Source organism: Bombina bombina, chromosome 2, assembly GCF_027579735.1.
Source record: "Bombina bombina isolate aBomBom1 chromosome 2, aBomBom1.pri, whole genome shotgun sequence".
NCBI classification, from domain to species: Eukaryota; Metazoa; Chordata; class Amphibia; order Anura; family Bombinatoridae; genus Bombina; species Bombina bombina.
This window is the reverse complement of record NC_069500.1, coordinates 485,271,293-485,296,370: the sequence shown is the minus strand read 5'-3', so window position 1 is coordinate 485,296,370 and position 25,078 is coordinate 485,271,293. Positions and strand designations below refer to the sequence as shown.

The window sequence follows — 25,078 nt, the reverse complement described above, 5'->3', positions numbered from 1 at the left end:
TAAACACTTAAAGGGACAGTCAACACAAAAATTATTGTTGTTTAAAAAGATAGACAACGCTTTTACTACCCATTCCCCAATTTTGCACAACCAACATTGTTATATTAATATACTTTATAACATTTAAACCTCTACATTTCTACCTGTTTCTAAGCCAATACAGACAGCCTCTTATCTGTTAGTTCATGTGGGCCATATAGATAACATTGTGCTCTCTCCCGTGGAGTTGTGCATAACACTGCACTAATTGGCTAAAATGCAAGTCAATAGATAATAAATAAATAGCCATGTGATCAGGGGGCTGTCAACACAGGCTTAGATACAAGATAATCACAGAGGTAAAAAGTATATTAATATAAATGTGTTGGTTATGCAAAACTGGAAAATGGGTAATAAAAGATTATCTATCTTTTTAAACAATAAATATTATGGGCATTTAAATGGGGCATTCTGATGCAAAAAATGACTTGTAAATCATTAACATGTAATTTTTGCATTACTGACTTCTATGGGATTTTGCCTATGTGGCTAAGCACATAACTAGGATCAGTAATGCAAAGTTGAGATGTTTACAATTTATTTTTGCATCAAAATGTCGCTTGCATATTTTCCCTCATGGACTGTTCAGTAGCTCAGTCATTATTAACTCACTAAGGGAAATCCATTAAATGGGGGTGATTTTAGGGCTTACAAACTGAGGTTAGAGCATTACATTTTTCTATCAGAATGTCTGTTAGAATATGGCCATTACCTGGGGTATCTGAGTTGAATTTGAGAAACTCTGACATAGAATTATCTCTCCTATAGACAAAATCTCTTAAAGGGACATGAAACAAAATGATTTCTTTCATGACTCAGACAGAGCATGCAATTTTAAATCATTTTCCAATTCTTTTATATCTAATCTGTTTTGTTCTCTTTATCCTTTGTTGAAAAGTATACCATGGTAGGTTCAAAAGTTGCTGATTGGTGGCTTCACATAACCCTCTAGCATTTGGCTTTCAGCTAGCTCTCAGTAGTGCAATGCTGCTTCTTCAACAAAGGATACAAAGAAAATGAAGCAAATTGAAAGGTTGTTTAAATCTATATGCTCTGTCTGAATCTAGAAAGAAGAATTTGGGGTTTTATGTCCCTTTAACATAATTGTTATGCATTAAGTAATTATGAAAACAATATCTTCATAAAAACACTGTTCTCCAACCGCATTCTGTCAACCATTCCATTAATATTCATACCAGGTATGGCGCAGGTGTTCATCTTCTTTACTAAAGCTTGCACGGATAAAAGTAGAGTGAGAATAAGGGTTCCCAGCAAGCTCATATTACAAATGCTGGGTTAAATATATGTTCAGCTTACCTGATAAGCTGCCACCTGCTCTTGTGGGTAATTTGCGAATTGGCATGCTGACCCTTATTGCTTCTTGAGCTTCTGCCAGGGATACAGTTTCTACAACACAAGAAAGAAGATAATCATTGATTTATGCATACAGAAATATGCTACAATGTATACTTATTTAAATCTGTCAACATATTAATAATTAATTTCCCTAAAGCTGCTTAATTACCTGTCTCTGAAACAGTTAATAACACCACTATTACTGTGTGTGTAATATGGAAACAATCTGGCTTTTACAATCAATTAAATATTGTACAGTGATGACCATAGGATATTTCTACTGATGTCTCAGAAACCGTGTTCAAAGTTTATTACATTTTCAGTGATTTCATTTCATTACCAATAGCCTAAAAACAGGGGCTTTTAATATAGGTGATGTGGGAGTTGGTAGTAGTGGTAGTACCTTTGAGAAGCAGCTTATATGTACATTTAAGGCACACTGGTATATGTTAAAAGGACATCCTACAGTACAAATTAAATGCTTTTATTCAGGAATGTACAACTGGCGGTCTAGGGGCCATATGCAGCACTTTGTACTGGTCTTTGAGGTCCTCAGGAAAAAAGCAGAACTAAGAATGTGTGCCTCAGTTTTCTTGGCCTCAGGAAAAAGCAAGAACATTTTTGTTTTGTTTTTTTGTGGATGGGCAAACTAGGTGGTCACAACTCAAAAAAACATAAATTATGCTTACTTGATAATTTAATTTCCATCGTTATGAGGAGAGTCCATAGCTTCATTCATTACTTGTGGGAATACAGAACCTGGCCACCAGGAGGAGGCAAAGACACCCCAGCCAAAGGCTTAAATACCTCCCTCACTCCCCTCATCCCCCAGTCATTCTGCAGAGAGAACAAGGAACAGTAGCAGAAATATCAGGGTATAAATGGTGCCAGAAGGAAAACAAAAGAAATTTAGGTCCACCTAGCAGAGAACCGGGCGGGAGCCGTGGACTCTCCTCGTAACGATGGAAATGAAATTATCAGGTAAGCATAATTTATGTTTTCCATCTAATACGAGGAGAGTCCACAACTTCATTCATTACTTGTGGGAAACAAATACCCAAGCTCTAAAGGACACTGAATGAAAAACGGGAGGGTAAAAAGAAAGGCGGACCCTAAACTGAGGGCACCACAGCCTGTAAAACCTTTCTCCCAAACACAGCTTCAGCCGAAGCAAAAACATCAAATTTGTAAAACTTTGTGAAAGTGTGTAAGGAGGACCAGGTAGCTGCCTTACAAATCTGCTCCATAGAGGCCTCATTCTTAAAGGCCCAAGAAGAAGCCACAGCTCTAGTTGAGTGAGCCGTAATCCTCTGAGGAGGCTTATGTCCCACTGTCTCATAGGCCAAACGAATCAAGCTCCTCAGCCAAAAGGATAAAGAAGTGGAAGAAAGCTGAGGTTTGTCTGAAATCCTTTATAGCCTGAAGATAGAATTTCAAGGCTCGAACCACATCCAAGTTATGAAGTAACCGTTCCTTTGAAGAAGAAGGATTAGGACACAAGGAAGGAACCACAATATCCTGATTAATGTTACAATCAGACACCACCTTAGGGAGAAATCCCAGAGTAGAGTGAAGAACGGCCTTATCTGTATGGAAAACCAGGTAAGGAGGCTCACATTGCAAGGCCGCCAATTCAGACACCCTGTGAGCCGAGGCAATGGCTAGTAGAAAGAGAACCTTCCAAGACAGAGTCTTAATGTCAAGTGAATGCATAGGCTTGAACGGAGCCCCCTGCAGAACCTTCAGAACCAGATTCAGACTCCAAGGAGGAGCAGAATGTCTAAACACAGGCCTGATCCTGGACAGGGCCTGAACGAAAGACTGTATATCAGGGAGCTCAGCAAGCTGAAATTTGTCCCCTTAAGGAACTGGTGGCAAGCCCTTTCTCCAAACCATCCTGGAGGAAAGAAAGAATTCTGGATACCCTGACCTTATGCCACGAATATTCACAAGATTCACACCAGAGTAAGTAGGTCCTCCACACCTTATGATAGATAAGGGTGACCGGCTTTCTGGCTTGAATGAGAGTATCAATCACCCTCTCAGAAAATCCTCTTCTGGCTAAGACTAGGCGTTCAATCACCATGCAGTCAGCCTTAGAGAATCTAGATTCTGATGCACAAAGGGACCCTGTACCAGCAGTTCCCTGCGACAGGGCAACCTCCACGGAGGGGACGATGACATCCCCACTAGACCACGTCCTCTGAGGTCAAGACGGAGCAATTGGAATAGTTGACGCTTGCTCCTGTTTTGTGCGTGCCACTACGCAAGGTAGAAGTGGTAACTGAGAAAATATGTAGATTAGGGCGAAGCCTTAAGGCACTGCTAAGGCATCTATCAGCTCTGCCTGGGGATCCCTGGACCACGACCCATATCTGGGTAGCTTGAAGTTTAGTCTGGATGCCATGAGATCTATCTCTGGAGTCCCCCAACTGTTGCAAATCTCTGCAAACACTTCGGGGTGAAGAGACCATTCCCCTGGATGAAACGACTGTCTGCTAAGAAAATCTGCTTCCCAGTTGTCCACACCCGGGATGTGGATCGCTGAAAGCGAGCATTCGTGGGCCTCCGCCCACTCCAGAATCCGAGAAACTTCCCTCATGGCTAGAGAGCTTCTTGTACCCCCCTGATGGTTGATGTAAGCCACAGAGGTAATGTTGTCCGACTGGAATCTGATGAACTTGGACGACCCCAGGAGAGGCCAAGCCCTCAGAGCATTGAAGATCACCCGAAGTTCCAGGATGTTGATCGGGAGAAGAGACTCCTTCCGATTCCACCTGCCCTGTTTCTTCCTGGCACCCCTAACTGCTCCCCAACCTGAGAGACTCGCGTCCGTAGTCACAATCTCCCAAGATGATCTGAGGAAGGATGTCCCCTGGGACAGCTGATCTGGATGGAGCCACCAAGAGAGAGATTCCCTCGACCCAATGTCCAGAGAGATCAGTTGGGATAGGTCCGAATTAATGCCGTTCCACTGCTTCAGCATGCATAGCTGAAGAGGCCTCAGATGGAATCTGGCGAACGGAATGACATCTATAGTGGATACCATGAGCCCAATCACGTCTCTGGTCTGTAAGGACTATCTTCATCGCTATGGAGTCGATTATCATCCCCAGGAACTCCACTCTGGTACTGGGGACCAGAGAACTCTTTCCTGAGTTTATCTTCCAACCACGAGATTGCAGAAGAAGGGCTCTTGAATGATCCTCTGCTACCCGGTAGGACGGAGTCTGAACCAATATGTCGCCCAGATAAGGAGCTACTGCTATCCCTCTGGATCTCGCTACTGCGAGAAGAGCTCCCAGAACCATTGTGAAGATTCTTGGAGCAGTAGCCAGCCCGAATGGAAGAGCTACAAACTGGAAGTGCTGATCCAGAAAGGCGAACCTGAAGTGATCCTTGTTTGTTCTTCTTATCCTGCGGTAGGAAGGCACACTTGCCCCCCCCCCCCCGTGATTGTGGATATGATAGAGTCCAGGCCTGGACCAAATAGAATCTTTCCCTGAAACGGAAGAGAAAGCAATCTAGATTTGGACGTCATGTCAGCAGACCACGACTTCAACCACAGGGCCCTCCGGGCCAGAACAGAAAGGCCTGATATCTTGGCATTCAAGCGAATAATCTTCATATTAGCATCACAAATAAACAAATTAGCTACCCTCAGGGCCTTAATTTTTTAATGTATCTCATCGAGGCTCCACCTCGATCATCTCTGACAGAGAGTCGCACCAATAGGTAGCGGCTCCCGCCACCGCAGCAACTGTGGCTACAGGTTAAAATATGAACCCTGTGTGCTGAAACATCAGCACACAGGGTCTCTAATTTCTTATCCATGGGTTCCTTAAACAAAGAACTTTCCTCAAGCGGGATAGTGATGTGCTTGGCAAGCGTGGAGATAGCTCCATCCACCTTAGGGACAGATCCCCACAATTCTAGCTGAGAGTCTGGAACCAGGAACAATTTTTAAAACAAAGTAGATGACCCCTGGGAAAGATAGCAATGTTTAACCTTTCGCTTGAGCTTGGCCTGGCGAGGTAAAGCACTTAAGACCGCAGATACCGCCGTTTGCAACTGCTCAGCAAAATCAGGCGGCAACATGGCCCCTCCCGTAGGAGGATTAGAAGTGCACCGGGGAGCTGCATGTGTAATCGGAGATGAATGTAGGGAACGCACCTCGCGGGATGGAGAGCCCTCAGAGGTGGACGGATCCTACTTTATCGACGGATGTGGAACATAGTTGAGCAGGGGGGTAAACACAGGCATTAGATTTGGGTAAAGAGGCAGTACCCTCTAACATATCAGAGTCCTCCATGGCTTGCGCCTTTAATATCTTTAACAATAGATAAACAGTCACCTTTATACACCCAATGGCCGGGGCACTCACCACCTCCTATGACCCAGGCCCATAGGAGGTGGTGATTAAGCAGCACTTTAGCACTCCCTTTATTCTCTTTCGTACGTCAGCATGTTCTTGTAAGATTATTGTATTTAGTTCTTGCAATGTGGTTAAAGAGCTACAAATTTTGTTCCATCTAATGGAAACAATCACTCTATCTGCTGTTTTTCATGCTTTTACAATTCTGGCAAACCTGTTATTAGTTAAAAAAAAAAAACTCCATTACGTGTCTACAAATTTGTTAACTAGTGAGGCTTGCCATGAATAAACAGCCTTGCAATCTGCCAACTTTATACCCTCACACAAGAGGCAGTTGTATAGATTATACAGACATTTTATCACATATATAGCGTGTTACCCAGATATACTTAATAACACGTTGACAATGCATATATATATATATATCCATCACTATTACCCAGGCACACAGTGACAATTTACATATGCACATATTCAGCCTAGTGTGGGGGTCTAGTATATGTGTGAAAGAAGGGGGTGGATATTTATTTTACAGAATCAAATTTTAATCTCTCTCTCACTTTTTATTTCTGGTCAGCTGATGGACATCTGTTACTATACAATGCCAGAAAGAGGCAGAAAGGGATAAGGATGCAAATGAGCGCAAGAGGGAAACAGCAGAAAGTGTAAAAACAGAGAAAAAGGAAAAGGAATTCATATCGCAGACAGAGAGAGAGAACAAACATGGTGAAAAACAAAGCATGAGGAGAGAGACAAAGAGAGGAAAGCACAGTAAATGCTGAGGGACAGTAGGAGAAAGAAATGTAACATTTTGGCAACATTTACCTTTTTCAACATGTAAGAGAATGTAAATATAGCCTCTGATTAAGTAGCGCTTTAGCACTCTCTTTATTCTCTAACACATGTCAGCATGTGAGAGAATGTAAATATAGCCTCTGATTTAGCAGCGCTTTAGCAGTCCCTTTATTCTCTAACATATGTCAGCATGTGAGAGAATGTAAATATAGCCTCTGATTTAGCAGCGCTTTAGCAGTCCCTTTATTCTCTAACATATGTCAGCCTGTGAGAGAATGTAAATATAGCCTCTGATTAAGCAGCACTTTAGCAGTCCCTTTATTCTCTAACATATGTCAGCATGTGATAGAATGTAAATATAGCCTCTGATTTAGCAGCGCTTTAGCAGTCCCTTTATTCTCTAACACATGTCAGCATGTGAGAGAATGTAAATATAGCCTCTGATTAAGCAGCGCTTTAGCACTCTCTTTATTCGCTAACACATGTCAGCATGTGTTAGAGAATAAAGGGAGTGATAAAGCGCTGCTTAATCAGAGGCTATATTTACATTCTCTTACATGCTGACATGTGTTAGAGAATAAAGAGAGTGCTAAAGCGCTGCTAAATCAGAGGCTATATTTACATTCTCTTACATGCTGACATATGTTAGAGAATTAAGAGAGTGCTAAAGCGCTGCTAAATCAGAGGCTACATTTACATTCTCTCACATGCTGACATATGTTAGAGAATAAAGGGAGTGCTAAAACGCTGCTAAATCAGAGGCTATATTTACATTCTATCACATGCTGACATATGTTAGAGAATAAAGAGAGTGCTAAAGCGCTGCTTAATCAGAGGCTATATTTACATTCTCTCACAGGCTGACATATGTTGGAGAATAAAGGGACTGCTAAAGCGCTGCTAAATCAGAGGCTATATATACATTCTCTCACATGCTGACTTATGTTAGAGATTAAAGGGAGCGCTAAAGCACTGCTTAATCAGAGGTTATATTTACATTCTCTCACAGGCTGACATATGTTAGAGAATAAAGGGACTGCTAAAGCGCTGCTAAATCAGAGGCTATATTTACATTCTCTCACATGCTGACATGTGTTAGAGAATAAAGGGAGTGATAAAGCGCTGCTTAATCAGAGGCTATATTTACATTCTAACACATGTCAGCATGTGAGAGAATGTAAATATAGCCTCTGATTTAGCAGCGCTTTAGCAGTCCCTTTATTCTCTAACATATGTCAGCCTGTGAGAGAATGTAAATATAACCTCTGATTAAGCAGTGCTTTAGCGCTCCCTTTAATCTCTAACATAAGTCAGCATGTGAGAGAATGTATATATAGCCTCTGATTTAGCAGCGCTTTAGCAGTCCCTTTATTCTCCAACATATGTCAGCCTGTGAGAGAATGTAAATATAGCCTCTGATTAAGCAGCGCTTTAGCACTCTCTTTATTCTCTAACATATGTCAGCATGTGAGAGAATGTAAATATAGCCTCTGATTTAGCACTCTCTTAATTCTCTAACATATGTCAGCATGTAAGAGAATGTAAATATAGCCTCTGATTTAGCACTCTCTTAATTCTCTAACATATGTCAGCATGTAAGAGAATGTAAATATAGCCTCTGATTTAGCAGCGCTTTAGCACTCTCTTTATTCTCTAACACATGTCAGCATGTAAGAGAATGTAAATATAGCCTCTGATTAAGCAGCGCTTTAGCACTCCCTTTATTCTCTAACACATGTCAGCATGTGAGAGAATGTAAATATAGCCTCTGATTTAGCAGCACTTTAGCACTCCCTTTATTCCCTAACATATGTCAGCATGTAAGAGAATGTAAATATAGCCTCTGATTAAGCAGCGCTTTAGCACTCCCTTTATTCTCTTTCATATGTCAGCGTTTTAGAGAATGTAAATATAGCCTCTGATTTAGCAGCGCCTTAGCACTCCCTTTATTCTATATCATATGTCAGCATGTGAGAAAATGTAAATATAGCCTCTGATTAAGCAGCACTTTAGCACTCCCTTTATTCTCTAACATATGTCAGCATGTTAGAGAATGTAAATACAGTATAGCCTCTGATTTAGCAGTGCTTTAGCACTCCCTTTATTCTTTAACATATGTCAACATGCGAGAAAATTTAAGTATAGTCTCTGATTTAGCAGCGTTTTAGCACTCCCTTTATTCTCTAACATATGTCAGCATGTGAAAGAATGTAAATATAGCCTCTGATTAAGCAGCGCTTTAGAACTCCCTTTATTTTCTAACATATGTCAGCATGTGAAAGAATGTAAATATAGCCTCTGATTTAGCAGCGCTGTAGCACTCCCTTTATTCTCTAACATATGTCAGCATGTGAAAGAATGTAAATATAGCCTCTGATTAAGCAGAGCTATAGCACTCCCTTTATTCTCTTTCGTACTTTAGCATGTTAGAGAATGTAAATATAGCCTCTGATTTAGCAGCGCTTTAGCACTCCCTTTATTCTCTTTCATACGTCAGCATGTTAGAGAATGTAAATATAGCCTCTGATTTAGCAGCGCTTTAGCTCTCCCATTATTCTCTTTCGTACGTCAGCATGTTAGAGAATGTAAATATAGCCTCTGATTTAGCAGCACTTTAGCACTCCCTTTATTCCCTAACATATGTCAGCATGTAAGAGAATGTAAATATAGCCTCTGATTAAGCAGCGCTTTAGCACTCCCTTTATTCTCTTTCATACGTCAGCGTTTTAGAGAATGTAAATATAAACTCTGATTTAGCAGCGTTTTAGCACTCCCTTTATTCTCTATCATATGTCAGCATATGAGAGAATGTAAATATAGCCTCTGATTAACAAGCGCTTTAGCACTCCATTTATTCTCTAACATATGTCAGCATGTTAGAGAATGCAAATACAGTATAGCCTCTGATTCAGCAGTGCTTTAGCACTCCCTTTATTCTTTAACATATGTCAACATGCGAGAAAATTTAAATATAGTCTCTGATTAAGCAGCGCTTTAGCACTCCCTTTATTCTCCAACATAAATCATCATGTGAGAGAATGCAAATATAGCCTGTGATTAAGCAGCGTTTTAGCACTCCCTTTATTCTCTAACATATGTCAGCATGTGAGAGAATGTAAATATAGCCTCTGATTAAGCAGCGCTTTAGCACTCCCTTTATTTTCTAACATATGTCAGCATGTGAAAGAATGTAAATATAGCCTCTGATTTAGCAGCACTTTAGCACTCCCTTTATTCACTAACATATGTCAGCATGTTAGAGAATGTAAATATAGCCTCTGATTAAACAGAGCTATAGCACTCCCTTTATTCTCTTTCGTACGTTAGCATGTTAGAGAATGTAAATATAGCCTCTGATTTAGCAGCGCTTTAGCACTCCCTTTATTCTCTTTCGTACGTCAGCATGTTAGAGAACGTAAATATAGCCTCTGATTTAGCAGCGCTTTAGCTCTCCCTTTATTCTCTTTCGTACGTCAGCATGTTAGAGAATGTAAATATAGCCTCTGATTAAGCAGCGCTTTAGCACTCCCTTTATTCTCTAACATATGTCAGCATGTTAGAGAATGTAAATATAGCCTCTGATTAAGCAGAGCTATAGCACCACCTTTATTCTCTTTCGTACGTTAGCATGTTAGAGAATGTAAATATAGCCTCTGATTAAGCAGCACTTTAGCACTCCCTTTATTCTCTAACATATGTCAGCATGTTAGAGAATGTAAATATAGCCTCTGATTAAGCAGCGCTTTAGCACTCCCTTTATTCTCCTTCATATGTCAGCGTTTTAGAGAATGTAAATATAGCCTCTGATTTAGCAGCGCTTTAGCACTCCCTTTATTCTCTTTCATATGTCAGCGTTTTAGAGAATGTAAATATAGTCTCTGATTTAGCAGCGCTTTAGCGCTCCCTTTATTCTCTAACATATGTCAGCATGTGAGAGAATGCAAATATAGCCTCTGATTAAGCAGTGCTTTAGCACTCCCTTTATTCTCTAACATAAGTCAGCATGTGAGAGAATGGAAATATAGTCTCTGATTTAGCACGCTTTAGCACTTCCTTTAATCTCTATCATATGTTAGCATGTGAGAGAATGTAAATATAGCCTCTGATTAAGCAGCGTTTTAGCACTCCCTGTATTCTCTAACATATGTCAGCATGTTAGAGAATGTAAAAATAGACTCTGATTAAGCAGCGCTTTAGCACTCCTTTTATTCTCTTTCGTGCGTCAGCATGTTAGAGAATGTAAATATAGTCTCTGATTTAGCAGCGCTTTAGCACTTCCTTTATTCTCGAACATATGTCATCATGTGAGAGAATGTAAATATAGCCTCTGATTAAGCAGCGCTTTAGCACTCCCTGTATTCTGTAACATATGGCAGCATGTGAGAGAATGTAAATATAGCCCCTGATTAAGCAGTGCTTTAGCATTCCCTTTATTCTCTAACATATGTCAACATGCAAGAGAATGTAAATATAGCCTCTGATTTAGCAGCACTTTAGCACTCCCTTTATTCTCTAACATATGTCAGTCTGTGAGAAAATGTAAATATAGCCTCTGATTAAGCAGCGCTTTAGCACTCCCTTTATTTTCTAACATATGTCAGCATGTGAAAGAATGTAAATATAGCCTCTGATTTAGCAGCGCTTTAGCACTCCCTTTATTCTCTAACATATGTCAGCATGTTAGAGAATGTATATATAGCCTCTGATTAAGCAGAGCTATAGCACTCCCTTTATTCTCTTTCATACGTTAGCATGTTAGAGAATGTAAATATAGCCTCTGATTAAGCAGCGCTTTAGCACTCCCTTTATTCTCTTTCGTACGTCAGCATGTTAGAGAATGTAAATATAGCTTCTGATATAGCAGCGCTTTAGCTCTCCCTTTATTCTCTTTCGTACGTCAGCATGTTAGAGAATGTAAATATAGCCTCTGATTAAGCAGCGCTTTAGCACTCCCTTTATTCTCTAACATATGTCAGCATGTTAGAGAATGTAAATATAGCCTCTGATTAAGCAGCGCTTTAGCACTTCCTTTATTCTCTAACATATGTCAGCATGTTAGAAAATGTAAATATAGCCTCTTATTAAGCAGCGCTTTAGCACTCCCTTTATTCTCTAACATATGTCAGCATGTTAGAGAATGTAAATATAGCCTCTGATTTAGCAGCGCTTTAGCACTCTCTTTATTTTCTATCATATGTCAGTATGTGAGAGAATGTAAATATAGCCTCTGATTAAGCAGTGCTTTAGCACTCCCTTTATTCTCTTTCATATGTCAGCGTTTTAGAGAATGTAAATATAGCCTCTGATTTAGCAGCGCTTTAGCGCTCCCTTTATTCTCTAACATGTCAGCATGTGAGAGAATGCAAATATAGCCTCTGATTAAGCAGTGCTTTAGCACTCCCTTTCTTCTCTAACATAAGTCAGCATGTGAGAGAATGTAAATATAGTCTCTGATTTAGCATGCTTTAGCCCTCCCTTTATTCTCTTTCGTACGTCAGCATGTTAGAGAATGTAAATATAGCCTCTGATTTAGCAGCGCTTTAGCACTCTCTTTATTCTCTAACACGTCAGCATGTGAGAGAATGTAAATATAGCCTCTGATTTAGCAGCGCTTTAGCACTCTCTTTATTTTCTATCATATGTCAGTATGTGAGAGAATGTAAATATAGTCTCTGATTTAACACGCTTTAGCACTGCCTTTATTCTCTTTCGTACGTCAGCATGTTAGAGAATGTAAATATAGCCTCTGATTTAGCAGCACTTTAGCACTCTCTTTATTCTCTAACACGTCAGCATGTGAGAGAATGTAAATATAGCCTCTGATTTAGCAGCGCTTTAGCACTCTCTTTATTTTCTATCATATGTCAGTATGTGAGAGAATGTAAATATAGCCTCTGATTAAGCAGTGCTATAGCACCCCCTTTATTCTCTTTCGTACGTTAGCATGTTAGAGAATGTAAATATAGCCTCTGATTAAGCAGCACTTTAGCACTCCCTTTATTCTCTTTCGTACGTCAGCATGTTAGAGAATGTAAATATAGCCTCTGATTTAGCAGTGCTTTAGCACTCTCTTTATTATCTAACACGTCAGCATGTGAGAGAATGTAAATATAGCCTCTGATTTAGCAGCGCTTTAGCACTCTCTTTATTTTCTATCATACGTCAGTATATGAGAGAATGTAAATATAGCCTCTGATTAAGCAGTGCTTTAGCACTCCCTTTATTCTCTTTCATATGTCAGCGTTTTAGAGAATGTAAATATAGCCTCTGATTTAGCAGCGCTTTAGCGCTCCCTTTATTCTCTAACATGTCAGCATGTGAGAGAATGCAAAAATAGCCTCCGATTAAGCAGTGCTTTAGCACTCCCTTTCTTCTCTAACATAAGTCAGCATGTGAGAGAATGTAAATATAGTCTCTGATTTAGCACGCTTTAGCACTCCCTTTATTCTCTAACATATGTCAGCATGTTAGAGAATGTAAATATAGCCTCTGATTTATCAGCGCTTTAGCACTTCCTTTATTCTCGAACATATGTCATCATGTGAGAGAATGCAAATATAGCCTGTGATTAAGCAGCGTTTTAGCACTCCCTTTACTCTCTAACATATGTCAGTATGTTAGAGAATGTAAATATAGCCTCTGATTAAGCAGAGCTATAGCACTCCCTTTATTCTCTTTCGTACGTTAGCATGTTAGAGAATGTAAATATAGCCTCTGATTTAGCAGCGCTTTAGCACTCCCTTTATTCTCTTTCGTACGTCAGCATGTTAGAGAATGTAAATATAGCCTCTGATTTAGCAGCGCTTTAGCTCTCCCTTTATTCTCTTTCGTACGTCAGCATGTTAGAGAATGTAAATATAGCCTCTGATTAAGCAGCGCTTTAGCACTCCTTTTATTCTCTAACATATGTCAGCATGTTAGAGAATGTAAATATAGCCTCTGATTAAGCAGAGCTATAGCATCACCTTTATTCTCTTTCGTACGTTAGCATGTTAGAGAATGTAAATATAGCCTCTGATTAAGCAGCGCTTTAGCACTCCCTTTATTCTCTAACATATGTCAGCATGTTAGAGAATGTAAATAGAGCCTCTGATTAAGCACGCTTTAGCACTCCCTTTATTCTCTTTCGTACGTCAGCATGTTCGAGAATGTAAATATAGCCTCTGATTTAGCAGCGCTTTAGCACTCTCTTTATTCTCTAACATGTCAGCATGTGAGATAATGTAAATATAGCCTCTGATTTAGCAGCGCTTTAGCACTCTCTTTATTTTCTATCATATGTCAGTATGTGAGAGAATGTAAATATAGCCTGATTAAGCAGCGCTTTAGCACTCCCTTTATTCTCTTTCATATGTCAGCATGTAAGAGAATGCAAATATAGCCTCTCATTAAGCAGTGCTTTAGCACTCCCTTTATTCTCTACATAAGTCAGCATGTGAGAGAATGTAAATATAGTCTCTGATTTAGCACGCTTTAGCACTTCCTTTATTCTCTATCATATGTTAGCATGTGAGAGAATGTAAATATAGCCTCTGATTAAGCAGCGCTTTAGCACTCCCTGTATTCTCTAACATATGTCAGCATGTTAGAGAATGTAAAAATAGACTCTCATTAAGCAGCGCTTTAGCACTCCTTTTATTCTCTTTCGTGCATCAGCATGTTAGAGAATGTAAATATAGCCTCTGATTTAGCAGCGCTTTAGCACTTCCTTTATTCTCAAACATATGTCATCATGTGAGAGAATGTAAATATAGCCTCTGATTAAGCAGCGCTTTAGCACTCCCTGTATTCTGTAACATATGTCAGCATGTGAGAGAATGTAAATATAGCCCCTGATTAAGCAGTGATTTAGCATTCCCTTTATTCTCTAACATATGTCAACATGCAAGAGAATGTAAATATAGCCTCTGATTTAGCAGCACTTTAGCACTCCCTTTATTCTCTAACATATGTCAGTCTGTGAGAAAATGTAAATATCGCCTCTGATTAAGCAGCGCTTTAGCACTCCCTTTATTTTCTAACATATGTCAGCATGTGAAAGAATGTAAATATAGCCTCTGATTTAGCAGCGCTTTAGCACTCCCTTTATTCTCTAACATATGTCAGCATGTGAAAGAATGTAAATATAGCCTCTGATTAAGCAGAGCTATAGCACTCCATTTATTCTCTTTCGTACGTTAGCATGTTAGAGAATGTAAATATAGCCTCTGATTAAGCAGCACTTTAGCACTCCCTTTATTCTCTTTCGTACGTCAGCATTTTAGAGAATGTAAATATAGCTTCTGATTTAGCAGCGCTTTAGCACTCCCTTTATTCTCTTTCGTACGTCAGCATGTTAGAGAATGTAAATATAGCCTCTGATTTAGCAGCGCTTTAGCACTCCCTTTATTCTCTTTCGTACGTTAGCATGTTAGAGAATGTAAATATAGCCTCTGATTAAGCAGCACTTTAGCACTCCCTTTATTCTCTTTCGTACGTCAGCATTTTAGAGAATGTAAATATAGCTTCTGATTTAGCAGCGCTTTAGCACTCCCTTTATTCTCTTTCGTACGTTAGCATGTTAGAGAATGTAAATATAGCCTCTGATTAAGCAGCACTTTAGCACTCCCTTTATTCTCTTTCGTACGTCAGCATTTTAGAGAATGTAAATATAGCCTCTGATTTAGCAGCACTTTAGCACTCCCTTTATTCTCTAACATATGTCAGTCTGTGAGAAAATGTAAATATCGCCTCTGATTAAGCAGCGCTTTAGCACTCCCTTTATTTTCTAACATATGTCAGCATGTGAAAGAATGTAAATATAGCCTCTGATTTAGCAGCGCTTTAGCACTCCCTTTATTCTCTAACATATGTCAGCATGTGAAAGAATGTAAATAGAGCCTCTGATTAAGCACGCTTTAGCACTCCCTTTATTCTCTTTCGTACGTCAGCATGTTCGAGAATGTAAATATAGCCTCTGATTTAGCAGCGCTTTAGCACTCTCTTTATTCTCTAACATGTCAGCATGTGAGATAATGTAAATATAGCCTCTGATTTAGCAGCGCTTTAGCACTCTCTTTATTTTCTATCATATGTCAGTATGTGAGAGAATGTAAATATAGCCTGATTAAGCAGCGCTTTAGCACTCCCTTTATTCTCTTTCATATGTCAGCATGTAAGAGAATGCAAATATAGCCTCTCATTAAGCAGTGCTTTAGCACTCCCTTTATTCTCTACATAAGTCAGCATGTGAGAGAATGTAAATATAGTCTCTGATTTAGCACGCTTTAGCACTTCCTTTATTCTCTATCATATGTTAGCATGTGAGAGAATGTAAATATAGCCTCTGATTAAGCAGCGCTTTAGCACTCCCTGTATTCTCTAACATATGTCAGCATGTTAGAGAATGTAAAAATAGACTCTCATTAAGCAGCGCTTTAGCACTCCTTTTATTCTCTTTCGTGCATCAGCATGTTAGAGAATGTAAATATAGCCTCTGATTTAGCAGCGCTTTAGCACTTCCTTTATTCTCAAACATATGTCATCATGTGAGAGAATGTAAATATAGCCTCTGATTAAGCAGCGCTTTAGCACTCCCTGTATTCTGTAACATATGTCAGCATGTGAGAGAATGTAAATATAGCCCCTGATTAAGCAGTGATTTAGCATTCCCTTTATTCTCTAACATATGTCAACATGCAAGAGAATGTAAATATAGCCTCTGATTTAGCAGCACTTTAGCACTCCCTTTATTCTCTAACATATGTCAGTCTGTGAGAAAATGTAAATATCGCCTCTGATTAAGCAGCGCTTTAGCACTCCCTTTATTTTCTAACATATGTCAGCATGTGAAAGAATGTAAATATAGCCTCTGATTTAGCAGCGCTTTAGCACTCCCTTTATTCTCTAACATATGTCAGCATGTGAAAGAATGTAAATATAGCCTCTGATTAAGCAGTGCTATAGCACCCCCTTTATTCTCTTTCGTACGTTAGCATGTTAGAGAATGTAAATATAGCCTCTGATTAAGCAGCACTTTAGCACTCCCTTTATTCTCTTTCGTACGTCAGCATGTTAGAGAATGTAAATATAGCCTCTGATTTAGCAGTGCTTTAGCACTCTCTTTATTATCTAACACGTCAGCATGTGAGAGAATGTAAATATAGCCTCTGATTTAGCAGCGCTTTAGCACTCTCTTTATTTTCTATCATACGTCAGTATATGAGAGAATGTAAATATAGCCTCTGATTAAGCAGTGCTTTAGCACTCCCTTTATTCTCTTTCATATGTCAGCGTTTTAGAGAATGTAAATATAGCCTCTGATTTAGCAGCGCTTTAGCGCTCCCTTTATTCTCTAACATGTCAGCATGTGAGAGAATGCAAAAATAGCCTCCGATTAAGCAGTGCTTTAGCACTCCCTTTCTTCTCTAACATAAGTCAGCATGTGAGAGAATGTAAATATAGTCTCTGATTTAGCACGCTTTAGCACTCCCTTTATTCTCTAACATATGTCAGCATGTTAGAGAATGTAAATATAGCCTCTGATTTATCAGCGCTTTAGCACTTCCTTTATTCTCAAACATATGTCATCATGTGAGAGAATGTAAATATAGCCTCTGATTAAGCAGCGCTTTAGCACTCCCTGTATTCTGTAACATATGTCAGCATGTGAGAGAATGTAAATATAGCCCCTGATTAAGCAGTGATTTAGCATTCCCTTTATTCTCTAACATATGTCAACATGCAAGAGAATGTAAATATAGCCTCTGATTTAGCAGCACTTTAGCACTCCCTTTATTCTCTAACATATGTCAGTCTGTGAGAAAATGTAAATATCGCCTCTGATTAAGCAGCGCTTTAGCACTCCCTTTATTTTCTAACATATGTCAGCATGTGAAAGAATGTAAATATAGCCTCTGATTTAGCAGCGCTTTAGCACTCCCTTTATTCTCTAACATATGTCAGCATGTGAAAGAATGTAAATATAGCCTCTGATTAAGCAGAGCTATAGCACTCCCTTTATTCTCTTTCGTACGTTAGCATGTTAGAGAATGTAAATATAGCCTCTGATTAAGCAGCACTTTAGCACTCCCTTTATTCTCTTTCGTACGTCAGCATTTTAGAGAATGTAAATATAGCTTCTGATTTAGCAGCGCTTTAGCACTCCCTTTATTCTCTTTCGTACGTCAGCATGTTAGAGAATGTAAATATAGCCTCTGAATTAGCAGCGTTTTAGCTCTCCCTTTATTCTCTTTCGTACGTGAGCATGTTAGAGAATGTAAATATAGCCTCTGATTAAGCAGCGCTTTAGCACTCCCTTTATTCTCTAACATATGTCAGCATGTTAGAGAATGTAAATATAGCCTCTGATTAAGCAGAGCTATAGCACCCCCTTTATTCTCTTTCGTACGTTAGCATGTTAGAGAATGTAAATATAGCCTCTGATTAAGCAGCGTTTTAGCACTACCTTTATTCTCTAACATATGTCAGCATGTTAGAGAATGTAAATATAGCCTCTGATTAAGCAGCGCTTTAGCACTCCCTTTATTCTCTTTCGTACGTCAGCATGTTAGAGAATGTAAATATAGCCTCTGATTTAGCAGCGCTTTAGCACTCTCTTTATTTTCTATCATATGTCAGTATGTGAGAGAATGTAAATATAGCCTCTGATTAAGCAGTGGTTTAGCACTCCCTTTATTCTCTTTCATATGTCAGCGTTTTAGAGAATGTAAATATACCCTCTGATTTAGCAGCGCTTTAGCGCTCCCTTTATTCTCTAACATGTCAGCATGTGAGAGAATGCAAATATAGCCTCTGATTAAGCAGTGCTTTAGCACTCCCTTTCTTCTCTAACATAAGTCAGCATGTGAGAGAATGTAAATACAGTCTCTGATTTCGCACGCCTTAGCACTCCCTTTATTCTCTATCATATGTCAGCATGGGAGAGAATGTAAATATAGCCTCTGATTAAGCAGCGCTTTAGCACTCCCTGTATTCTCTAACATATGTCAGCATGTTAGAGAATGTAAATATAGCCTCTGATTTAGCAGCGCTTTAGCACTTCCTTTATTCTCGAACATATGTCAGCATGCAACAGAATGTAAATATAGCCTCTGATTTAGTCGCACTTTAGCACTCCCTTTATTCTCTAACATATGTCAGATGTCAGTCTTTGAGAAAATGTAAATATAACCTCTGATTAAGCAGCGCTTTAGCACTCCCTTTATTCTCTAACATATGTCAGCATGTGAGAGAATGCAAATATAGCCTGTGATTTAGCAGCGCTTTAGCACTCCCTTTATTCTCTAATATATGTCAGCATTTGAGAGAATGTAAATATAGCCTCTGATTAAAGCAGCGCTTTATCACTCCCTTTATTCTCTAACACATGTCAGCATGTGAGAGAATGTAAATATAGCCTCTGATTTAGCAGCGCTTTAGCACTCCCTTTATTCTCTAACATATGTCAGCCTGTGAGAGAATGTAAATATAGCCTCTGATTAAGCAGTGCTTTAGCAGTCCCTTTATTCTCTAACATAAGTCAGCATGTGAAAATGCTCACATTAGAAATTAGCTGCTTCTTAAGTCACACAGTTAAGCACTGCTATGTGTTTAAAGGGACATAGGGGCCCATTTACCAATGTCTGGCGGTCATGATATGCTGTAGAGTATAATGTCCGCCAAACATTGCTGAATTCCGACAGCATACACTGTCTGCATTTAACATTGCACAAGCAGTTCTGGTGAACTACTTGTGAAATGCTGCCCCCTGCAGATTCGGCTGCTAGCAGGGGGTGTCAATCAACCTGATCGTAAAGGGTCGGACGGATTGATGTCTGCAGCCTCAGAGGCAGCGGACCAGTTAAGGAGCAGCGTTCTTAAGACCACTGCTTCATAACTGCTGTTTTGAAACAGGGGCATCAGGGGCCATTCGGCCCTTGATAAATTAGCCCCATAGAGTGCAAAAAGAAGCTGCTTTAACGAGTTAGAATTCCACAAAGGAATTAAGTAAATAGTCAAAGTTATGGTAAATCTTAACTAATCAAATGTCATTTATGTAATCTTTGTCATTAAAAAGGAATATGTGTACTTTTTTTTGTTTTTAATCCACCTGTGAAAAAGGTTAAATTAGTTCATATAGTAATGCTTCTATTGCAGTGTTAGGCCAGCCCACTTGGATTACTTTTTTTGTTTTTTAAATGACAACTATAGTGAACATCCAATCAATGTGTGTGCCATACGACAATATGATGTCCAGCCTCTTTAAAGCCCTTAGAAAGTCTGTGTAGAGAGTGGGTGGGACTGCTCTATACATCACAGCCCAACCAAAAGAGGAAATTAAGGGGGGCGGAGGAACAGACAATACCTATTAGAATTATAAATCTTTTATTATAAAACAAATATACACTTTATAAAAATAATGATGTGTTTTTTACTTGCAAACTAATATATTTTTCATTGCAACATTCTTATAGCCTGAAATTTACGATCACTTTAAAGTCACTTTCAAAACAGCAATGCACTACTGGGATCTAGCTGAACATACCTGGTTAGGCAACGACAAGAGGTTTATATGCACCTCTACCAGTCACCAACTAGCTCCCAGTAGTGCAGAGCTGCTGCTTAGGATATGTACATATCCTTTTTTTAACAAAGGATACCAAAAGAAGGAGGCCAGACTCTAGCCTGTGAGCCATAGGATGGGCAGACATGTTCTATAGGGGTTTGAACATTTACTTTAATGTTCCTTCAAATAGGTGTACAAATGTTTCTATCATTCTTTAAAAACTATCATATAATGCATGTGTGCACAGTCTGTACCTAGGTGTAATAATTGCTAATTTAAAGGGACAGTCTACTTCAGAATTGATAATCCCTTTATTACCCATTCCCCAGTTTTGCATAACCAACACAGTTATATTAATATACTTTTTACCTCTGCCATTACCTTGTAACAAAGCCTCTGCAGACTGCTCCCTTACGCCTAGATTTAGAGTTCTGCGTTAGCCGTCCAAACCAGCGTTAGGGGGTCCTAACGCTGGTTTTGGCCGCCCGCTGGTATTTAGAGTCAGTCAGGAAAGGGTCTAACGCTCACTTTCCAGCCGCAACTTTTCCATACCGCAGATCCCCTTACGTCAATTGCGTATCCTATCTTTTCAATGGGATCTTTCTAACGCTGGTATTTAGAGTCTTGGCTGAAGTGAGCATTAGAACTCTAACGACAAAACTCCAGCCACAGAAAAAAGTCAGGAGTTAAGAGCTTTATGGGCTAATGCCGGTTCATAAAGCTCTTAACTACTGTGCTCTAAAGTACACTAACACCCATAAACTACCTATGTACCCCTAAACCGAGCCCCCCCCCCCACATTGCCGCCACTCTAATAAAAATTTTTAACCCCTAATCTGCCGAACGCACACAGCCGCAACCTACATTATCCCTATGTACCCCTAATCTGCTGCCCCTAACATCGCCGACCCCTATATTATATTTATTACCCCCTAATCTGCCCCCCCAACGTCGCCGCTACCTACCTACACTTATTAACCCCTAATTTGCCAACCGGACCTCGCCGCTACTCTAATAAATGTATTAACCCCTAAACCGCCTCACTCCCGCCTCTCAAACCCTATAATAAATAGTATTAACCCCTAATATGCCCTCCCTAACATCGCTGACACCTAACTTCAAGTATTAACCCCTAATCTGCAGACCGGACCTCGCCGCTACTATAATAAATGTATTAACCCCTAAAGCTAAGGCTAACCCTAACACTAACACCCCCCTAAGTTAAATATAATTTTTATCTAACGAAATAAATTAACTCTTATTAAATAAATTAATCCTATTTAAAGCTAAATATATTTATTTTACAGGCAACTTTGTATTTATTTTAACTAGGTACAATAGCTATTAAAAAGTTAATAACTATTTAATAGCTACCTAGTTAAAATAATTACAAAATTACCTGTAAAATAAATCCTAACCTAAGTTACAATTAAACCTAACACTACACTATCAATAAATTAATTAACTAAACTATCTACAATTAAATCAACTAAACTAAATTCCACAAAAAAAACAAACACTAAATTACAAAAAATAAAAAAAAGATTACAAGAATTTTAAACTAATTACACCTACTCTAAGCCCCCTAAAAAACATAATTTATGTAAGAACTTACCTGATAAATTCATTTCTTTCATATTAGCAAGAGTCCATGAGCTAGTGACGTATGGGATATAAATTCCTACCAGGAGGGGCAAAGTTTCCCAAACCTCAAAATGCCTACAAATACACCCCTCACCACACCCACTATTCAGTTTAACGAATAGCCAAGAAGTGGGGTGATAAGAAAGGAGCGAAAGCATCAAAAATAAGGAATTGGAATAATTGTGCTTTATACAAAAAATCATAACCACCACAAAAAGGGTGGGCCTCATGGACTCTTGCTAATATGAAAGAAATGAATTTATCAGGTAAGTTCTTACATAAATTATGTTTTCTTTCATGTAATTAGCAAGAGTCCATGAGCTAGTGACGTATGGGATAATAAATACCCAAGATGTGGAACTTCCACGCAAGAGTCACTAGAGAGGGAGGGATAAAATAAAGACAGCCAATTCCGCTGAAAAATAATCCACAACCCAAAACAAAAGTTTTAATCTTAATAATGAAAAAAACTGAAATTATAAGCAGAAGAATCAAACTGAAACAGCTGCCTGAAAAACTGCTTCAGAAGAAGAAAACACATCAAAATGGTAGAATTTAGTAAAAGTATGCAAAGAAGACCAAGTTGCTGCTTTGCAAATCTGATCAACAGAAGCTTCATTCCTAAACGCCCAGGAAGTAGAAACTGACCTAGTAGAATGAGCTGTAATCCTTTGAGGCGGAGTTTTACCCGACTCGACATAAGCATGATGAATCAAAGACTTTAACCAAGACGCCAAAGAAATGGCGGAGGCCTTCTGACCTTTCCTGGAACCAGAAAAGATAACAAATAGACTAGAAGTCTTTCTAAAATCTTTAGTAGCTTCAACATAATATTTTAAAGCTCTCACTACATCCAAAGAATGTAAAGATCTCTCCAGAGAATTCTTAGGATTAGGACATAATGAAGGAACAACAATTTCTCTACTAATGTTGTTAGAATTCACAACCTTAGGTAAAAATTTAAATGAAGTCCGCAACACCGCCTTATCCTGATGAAAAATCAGAAAAGGAGATTCAAAGAAAGAGCAGATAACTCAGAAACTCTTCTAGCAGAAGAGATGGCCAAAAGAAACAGAACTTTCCAAGAAAGTAATTTAATATCCAGAGAATGCATAGGATCAAACGGAGGAGCTTGTAAAGCCCTCAGAACCAAATTAAGACTCCAAGGAGGAGAAATTGACTTAATGACAGGTTTTATACGAACCAAAGCCTGTACAAAACAATGAATATCAGGAAGATTAGCAATCTTTTTGTGAAAAAGAACAGAAAGAGCAGAAATGTGTCCTTTCAAGGAACTTGCAGACAAACCTTTATCCAAACCATCCTGAAGAAACTGTAAAATTCTAGGAATTCTAAAAGAATGCCAGGAGAATTTATGAGAAGAACACCAAGAAATGTAAGTCTTCCAGACTCGATAATAAATCTTCCTAGACACAGATTTACAAGCCTGTAACATAGTATTAATTACTGAGTCAGAGAAACCTCTATGACTAAGAATCAAGCGTTCAATCTCCATACCTTCAAATTTAATTATTTGAGATCCTGATGGAAAAAAGGACCTTGAGATAGAAGGTCTGGTTTTAACGGAAGAGTCCAAGGTTGTCAAGTGGCCATCTGAACAAGATCCGCATACCAAAGCCTGTGAGGCCATGCTGGAGTCACCAGCAGTACAAACGAACGCTCCTTTAGAATTTTGGAGATCACTCTTGGAAGAAGAACTAGAGGCGGAAAGATATAGGCAGGATGATAATTCCAGGGAAGCGACAACGCGTCCACTGCCTCCGCCTGAGGATCCCTGGATCTGGACAGATACCTGGGAAGTTTCTTGTTTAGATGAGAAGCCATCAGATCTATTTCTGGAAGTCCCCAGATTTGAACAATCTGAAGAAATACCTCTGGGTGAAGAGACCATTCGCCCGGATGTAACGTCTGGCGACTGAGATAATCCGCTTCCCAATTGTCTACACCTGGGATGTGAACCGCAGAGATTAGACAAGAGCTGGATTCCGCCCATATAAGTATCCAAGATACTTCTTTCATAGCCTGAGGACTGTGAGTCCCCCCTTGATGATTGACATATGCCACGGTTGTGACATTGTCTGTCTGAAAACAAATGAACGATTCTCTCTTCAGAAGAGGCCAGAACTGAAGAGCTCTGAAAATCGCACGGAGTTCCAAAATGTTGATTGGTAATCTCGCCTCCTGAGATTCCCAACCCCCCTGCGCTGTCAGAGACCCCCATACAGCTCCCCAACCTGTCAGACTCGCATCTGTTGAGATCACAGTCCAGGTTGGAAGAACAAAAGAAGCCCCTTGAACTAAACGATGGTGATCTGTCCACCACGTCAGAGAGTGTCGTACACTCGGATTTAAGGATATTAATTGTGATATCTTTGTATAATCCCTGCACCACTGGTTCAGCATACAAAGCTGAAGAGGTCGCATGTGAAAACGAGCAAAGGGGATCGCGTCCGATGCAGCAGTCATGAGACCTAGAATTTCCATGCATAAAGCTAAGGGAATGATTGAGACTGAAGGTTTCGACAAGCTGAAACCAATTTCAGACGTCTCTTGTCTGTTAGAGACAAGGTCATGGACACTGAATCTATTTGGAAACCTAAAAAGGTTACTCTTGTCTGAGGAATCAATGAACTCTTTGGTAAATTGATCCTCCAACCATATTTTTGAAGAAACGACACAAGTCGATTCGTATGAGATTCTGCAGAATGTGAAGACTGAGCAAGTACCAAGATATCGTCCAAATAAGGAAATACCACAATACCCTGTTCCCTGATTACAGATAGAAGGGCACCGAGAACCTTTGAAAAGATCCTTGGAGCTGTCGCTAGGCCAAACGGCAGGGCCACAAACTGGTTATGCTTGTCTAGAAAAGAGAATCTAAGAAACTGAAAGTGATCTGGATGAATCGGAATATGCAGATATGCATCCTGTAAATCTATTGTGGACATATAATGCCCTTGCTGAACAAAAGGCAGAATAGTCCTTATAGTTACCATTTTGAATGTTGGTATCCTTACATAACGATTCAATATTTTTAAATCCAGAACTGGTCTGAAGGAATTCTCCTTCTTTGGTACAATGAATAGATTTGAGTAAAACCCCAGACCCTGTTCCAGAACTGGAACTGGTACAATTACTCCAGCCAATTCTAGATCTGAAACACATTTCAGAAATGCCTGAGCCTTCACTGGGTTTATTGGAATGCGAGAGAGAAAAAATCTTCTCGCAGGTGGCCTTACCTTGAAACCTATTCTGTACCCTTGTGAAACAATGTTCTGAATCCAAAGACTGTGAATCGAATT

General features: G+C 39.3%; 1 protein-coding gene across 2 annotated transcripts in view; it reads right to left on the bottom strand.

The window, feature by feature from the left end:
* Positions 1 to 25,078, bottom strand: part of EMID1 (EMI domain containing 1) — a 272,782-nt gene that overhangs the window by 183,119 nt on the left and 64,585 nt on the right. For both annotated transcript variants that reach the window (XM_053702174.1, XM_053702175.1), the window contains one exon: positions 1,357 to 1,446. In XM_053702174.1, coding sequence (XP_053558149.1) covers positions 1,357 to 1,446 — 90 coding nt within the window. The remainder of the gene's footprint in view (positions 1 to 1,356; positions 1,447 to 25,078) is intronic.